The 6,393-nt window shown below is 47.6% G+C and overlaps 1 protein-coding gene across 1 annotated transcript; it reads right to left on the bottom strand.

Moving 5' to 3' along the window:
* Nucleotides 1–2,288: 2,288 nt before the first annotated feature.
* Nucleotides 2,289–5,727, bottom strand: LOC124653136 (probable galacturonosyltransferase 4). The gene is given in 7 exon segments (XM_047192200.1): nt 2,289–2,608; nt 2,792–3,367; nt 3,519–3,876; nt 3,995–4,275; nt 4,989–5,359; nt 5,593–5,700; nt 5,703–5,727. Coding segments are annotated over 7 exon segments (1,995 nt in total). The 3' UTR covers nt 2,289–2,332.
* Between the last annotated feature and the right edge of the window lie 666 nt (nt 5,728–6,393).

The raw sequence follows: 6,393 nt of genomic DNA, 5'->3' as shown, positions 1-6,393 counted from the left end.
AGGACAGAAATTTTTTAGTGCGGCAGAAAGTACTATTTTTATGGCCATTTTTCCGAAGTGTGTCTATCGTTTTTAGCGATATGATTAAACTCAGCACTTTTTTATGTGCTCATAATAATAATTAGAGACACTTTAGTTATTTTTAAAGGCATTTTAAAGCGCCTCTAATAATTTGCTCTCTCGTGGTGTTGGCTGTGGGTGTGTTTAGGTGTGTTTGTGAGCTGTGTGTTGTCGTTATAGTTTTTCGATCTATTTTCTTCTAAAAACTGAACAGTTTTTTTAATTAATAAATTATTTAAAGATATTGCCTTCGTTTCAAGGAGAACTGTCCAACACAATGGTTGTATCCCTGAAAAAACACCATGAACGATCCTGACATTAACACCGGGCGACGAGATCACTAACTTAAATAAGATGAGCACGCATGCATCATTTTAATCTGCTGCACATGCCAGCTCAACTCTAGCAGCCCCCACAGCCGCCACCGCCGCCTCCACCTCCACCACAGCCTCCACCACCGCCATAACCTCCACCACCGTCGTGGCCATGGCACCCACCGGCGTCGACACCAGAGACGTACATCCCCGTCGGCTCAACCATCGTGCTCCCGGACGTCGCCGACGACCTCGCCTTCGCGGGCGCGACGCTGGCCGGCATGCTCGTCTTTGCTGCTGTGAGCTTCTTCCTGGGGAGGTCGCCGCCACCTCCACCTCCGCCACAGCCTCCACCACCGCCGTGTCCATGGAACCCACCAGAGACGTACGAGGCTCCGTACATCCCCGTCGGGTCAACCACCGTGCTTCCGGACCTCGCCAACGACCTCGGCTTCGCGGGCGCGACGCTGGCCGGTATGCTCGTCTTCGCTGCAGCGGGCTTCTGCATGGGGAGGTCGCCGTCGCCGCCGCCGCCACCTCCACCGCCACAGCCTCCACCACCGGTGGCAACACCAGAGACGTACGCGGCTCCGTATATCCCCGTCGGGTCAACCATCGTGCTCCCGGACCCCGCCGACGACCTCGCCGTCACGGGCGTGACGCTGGCCGGTCTACTCGTCTTCTCTTCAGCGGGCTTCTTCCTGGGGAGGTCGTCACCGCCGCCACCATCACCTCCACCACCGCCGTGGCCATGGGACCCACCGGCTGCGACACCAGAGACGGACGCAGCTCCGTACATCCCCGTCGGATCAACCATCGTGCTCCCGGATCTCGACGGTGACATCGCCTTCGGGGGCGCGACATTGATCGGCATCCTCGTCGTCTCTGCAGCGGGCTTCTTCTTGGGGAGGTCGTCGTCTGCGTGAGAGATGCGGCCACACAGGAACACGGCGAGCGAGACGATCCAGACGGATGCCACGACCATGCCGAGCGCCGCGAACCACGGCGGGAGGAAGCCCGTTGCCGCGCCGCCGGCAGACTCGAGGAGTGCTATCGCCATCGTGAACAGAGTTAACAGATGAGATTCCGATGTGCGTGTACCATGTACGTTGCAAAAACTTTGAGTTTATCGGCAATTAGCCGTATAGGCGTATATATATAGATGGATTGGGACATTGGGTACTCCGGGTATGTTTGGTTCATGATATAGATTGCCTTACCTCGTTAGAGATTCCTTAGACAAAAAAGTTGGCAAGATTAGGGAATGAAATGTGAGAAAATTTTGGCAGCAAATCAAACAATGAAACAAGGACCAAAATACCATAGGTTGCCAAAAAATTGGCAAGGCAAATTTGGGCACCAACCAAACATGCCCTTAGCTTGCACGGAATCAAACCTTAACAAAACCTTGCCTAGTCGTCGTGGCATCCATAACTAAGATATTTTTCATCTTTATCTTGTTAATAAAAGATAAGGCACTGGATATTCTGTTTTTCAGTTTGATCACGTCCTGAACGTTGATTGCTGGCAAAGCCGTCGTTAGCAACCTGGGAAAGATCGGCATCGTGTGGGCGGAACATAAAACGAGCTGACTACACTTTCATATGCCCAATTAGGCATGAACTGATCAGATCGCTCACAAGAAAAAGAGATAAAAATTTACTATTAGAACTGTTGGTGCTTAGTGCTGTTACAATCAAACAATTAGCTGCATCCACATCACTATAAGTCCAAGGCATAACATAAATCTACGTGATGGTTAACCTAAGCCCATGTCTTGTTCTAAAGACTACCACTAAACATCTGGCACCTTTACAATTATATAGGAGGAACTGCCTCCTTACAACTGGGAAAAAAAGGAACACATGCTCTAGACATCTTCCAAAACCTAGAGCACAAAGAATTAAATTAATCTAGCAAGTAAAAAAAATCATTCACAAAGTGTTTGCCACTCAGGGTCAGGGGTTTATGTTGCACTCCCGTACAAATACTTGATCGTAGTTTACATGGCGTGACCAATATTTGCGGTATTTGGACAGTCCAATCTCAAGCCAGGGTTTCAGATTTCCATTGTAGTGGATAACGGATGCCTGCCTGATATCCTTCTCGTTGACATTTGGATTGTACCCAAGTCCCAAAAGATGCCAGGAGCGGTCAAGGGGGAATGTACGGTTCCAAAATGTTACAAGGCCTGCAGGGAGGGTGCCTAGCTTCCATAATAGCCTATCTTCGTTCTGCACAAATGAGACAATACATCAGTGAAGAATGGGGGTATCACAGTTTTGGTGAAATCTAGGGATTTTCTTGTAGGTCAAACTAATAGAAGAATAGCTGAAAGCGAACTAGGGAATGATTGCCTCAGTTCTTGGTGGAGCTTTTTTTTCCATAATATGTTGTTCATAAGTTCATAAACTCACCAGGTTCTGCCAGGTGTGGTAGACGTCAGTGATGTTTTGCTTTCTCCACTCAGACAAGTCGAACATGTTCATGCCATATGCCCAACCGCAAGAGTGTGGATTAAAATTGCTGGCGATAAGAGGATTGGAAAAGTTGAGGTATTTATCAAACCTATGGAAGGTCTCCCCACAGGTCTCAACAGCACCATTCACCTTGCCTTTGAGATCTATCGACCAAAGCGCACTTAGGTCCTGCTGCACTACAGTATCATCATCTAGAAATAACACCTTATTAAGCTTCGGGAATATCTCAGGGAGATAGAACCTCAGATGGTTGAGAATTGATAGGTATTTTGGGTTCCGGAATTTCGGATTTTCACCAGGTCGAGCCTTCCCACTCCTGAAGTAGTAATCAATTATCGAACTGGATTCTAACTGCTTTAGAACTGGACTGTAGCTTGAGTTCAGCCATGTAAACTCTTCAACATTCTGAACCTGAATTGCAGCTTTGCCCAAGGGGTTAGCCAAGAACCACATCTTCATTGCAGCATAGTTAAGTCTATCTGTCACGATGTGGAAGACATGGTTTGCTGGTTTCTGCAGGGCAGAGTAATAGTTCATATTAGTGTGGTAGAAACAAGCTTAGCTACAATGAGGTTTATTTATAGTAAAACAAAAGTTGATTCACAGTGATTAATCAGCAGCCCGATTAGCAACAATTATATATCCCATTAGTCAAGTGGTATACCTTCGCATGAACAAGAGTGGAGTTCACAACCACTGCAGCAGCCAATACATTATCCGAGAAAATTGCATAGTGATGGAGTTTGGGGTCTTCCAACTTTTCCATATTTGGGAAATCCTTATTATTGGAGTTGGTGGAGTAGTACTCATTTGTAAGACGCAATGGGAGACAATGAAGTCCTTTGGGTAAAGATTTTGCTGCTATTTGAGCAAGATAGTTTGCATCTTTTTTGTGAGATTGAAGCCGCTCTTCTGTTGAGTGAATGGCTGTACGGAGCCTGCTCACAGCACCTGAGCAACTATCATGAGTTCTCTTGAGCTTCCCCAGTGTCTGCTCCATTGCTTTTATTCTGCTATGGACACTTCAGACAACAGAAAATTCTGTAAGTTCATAGATAATCATACTAGGCTGGAAAAATACATCATCAGTTATAGACTTATAGCCATGGAAATTCAGCAGTACAGTGAAAGAGAACGTACTTCTGAGGAAGCATCCCATCATTGGTTGCATCACCCAGTGCTCGTTGGATATCCTTCATTCGTGCACGTAACTCCTTGGCGGAACCATGATTGCCTCTAGACGCTAGAAGGCCAAGATACGTCTTTGCTCTTGTCAACTGGTCCTTGATGATGCGGATCGTAGCATCTGGGGAAGTTGCTGATTGACCAGCGCTACTAAGTGATGTACCAAGATCAGCATTGATACTAACTTCCCCTGTGGACGTCTCCTCTCTGGGGGTGGCACGTGTAGTTTCATCTTCCTGGATAATTAAAGCAAAGCATTAGCAGCCAGAACCACCATGAAACATGATGACGACAGATACACGCTCTGATTGTAAATGAATAACAAGCTACATTATAAAGATAATGACCAATATAGTGGAAAATACAAGTGCATTTCACAAAATAGTGATAAACCAAACAAAAATCATACATATCAGGACATCATTGTCCTGATATGCTCTTCACTCTGTATTCTACCCTAATGTTCACGAACAGGTAAAACAGAACAGAGAACAGTATAAACTGCTATTTACCCCCGTTCCGAAATATAAGCCTTGTTAGAAAGCTAATGGCTTACATTTCGAAACGGAGGTAGTAAAAAGGAATGGTAATACTTGACATATCTTGCCAATCTATTAAGATGGCTGCAATGTCTTTAGGCATTGTGCTAGAATAACTTCGATTTTGTGCAATAAATAATTTCAGCACTATTGTCCATTCAATCAGTCCACACATATTTCACCTTCATAAAATGAGTATGAGTTTACTGAGTAGTAATACAGATGGAACGGAGCAAGGTTTATTCCTAGGTTAGTTTGGCATCCTACAATTGAATAAGATGGCCCAGACACATCAGGTCTGCATGTATGATTCACAGTCCTCAACTAATTTTCCCTATTATAAGCGGCAAGATATTGATCGTCCTTGGGCCTTGGCAAGCAGTAAATTGGTCGTCTCAGATGAATTTTACCTTTTGTAAAGAAGATGAACTCAGGTTCCCAGTAGTAGTCATTCCAGAAATGCTATTATTCTCTGCTGCTGCACCAGATCCATCTCTGTTCTCCACCTCATCTGTATCCTGCGCTAGTTTTTCCTTCACCCCTTGTCCATCCCCCTCCTCGGCTCCCTTGCCATTGGTGCTAACAACTTCCTTTATCACGCCATCCTGTCTTGACTGAGAACTCCCATTCCCCTCAGCAACCACCTCATCAGCATCCCGCGACACAGGCTCCTTCCACCGCACGCTCGTATCGGTTCTTTTCGCAATCTCAACTGCTTGCCAGTCGTCGGCCGCTGACAGCACCCGGTTCTTGTGCTCCCCTAGCCTCTCCATTGTCAAATCTGCAAAAGCAGTTCACCCCAAATTCCAGTAAAAATCAGGCGCGAGCAGAAATACCACGAAGGGCACGATTGTTCACCAGTGCTTGACCAAAAATTGCGAAAAAAATGGTTTTTTCTTTTCTTACTGAGGTGAAACAAACCCGTCATGATCTACTATTGGACAGTGAAACATGTGTCTTCCCTTCCAAGACGAGTCGGGCAAAGCAGAAGGAAAGGGGGAAAGGCAATCTCACCTTTGGCTAGAGAGACCTCGGACGCGGCCATATGCGGCCACACCAGATTGGACCCATCCTCCCGATCGAAGGCGCCCCTCGCCACTGCAAGAAAAAGATACCACCACCAAAATCAGGCACGGATCTCTACCGCATTGTCGCCGCCCCACGTAGCCCTTGGAACACGGAGGGGGCGCAGCACGTACCTGTGGAGTCCGGGAGGGAGACGGGGGAGCGGCCGTAGAGCGCGAGGGGCGCGAGCACGGAGGCCAGGAGCAGCAGCAGCACCGCGCCCCGGCACCGGCGGCCCCGCGCGACCGGCGCCGCCATGGCCGTCTGCCCCGCCGAAAGAGGACCGCCGCCGCCGCCGGAGGAGGAGGAGGAGATGGCGGTCGGGCTCCGGTGGGGGCAGGTGCGTAATTACGGGGATGGGTTGGGGCGTCGGCACGCGCGGAGGCGAATTTCCGGGGCAGAGTAACATGCGATGCGTGATGGGCCGGTTTGCTTTCCACCGTCAGTCACCTTTGCCTGCTTCTCACTCACGCGCTGGATGGACGGATGGGTCCCACTCGTCCCACATCTGCACAAATTTTCTATTCCGTGGGGTAGATGAATTTTACGGCCACAATTTTCCTTGGATTTGTCATGGAGAAGAATTCATTTGTTTGGACCTCTGCAACAACGTAGGGGCTTAATAGTAATACCAGACATACATAGTTAAAAAAGAAGAATTAGATAAAAGAAAAGTTCCGCTATGAAAACCTGTTCCTTATAACAGCACCAGAAACCATCGCTCTAATAAAAAATGTTATTGTCCGACAA

This window comes from Lolium rigidum, chromosome 5, assembly GCF_022539505.1.
Source record: "Lolium rigidum isolate FL_2022 chromosome 5, APGP_CSIRO_Lrig_0.1, whole genome shotgun sequence".
Taxonomy (NCBI): Eukaryota; Viridiplantae; Streptophyta; class Magnoliopsida; order Poales; family Poaceae; genus Lolium; species Lolium rigidum.
This window is presented reverse-complemented; position numbering and strand designations above follow the sequence as displayed.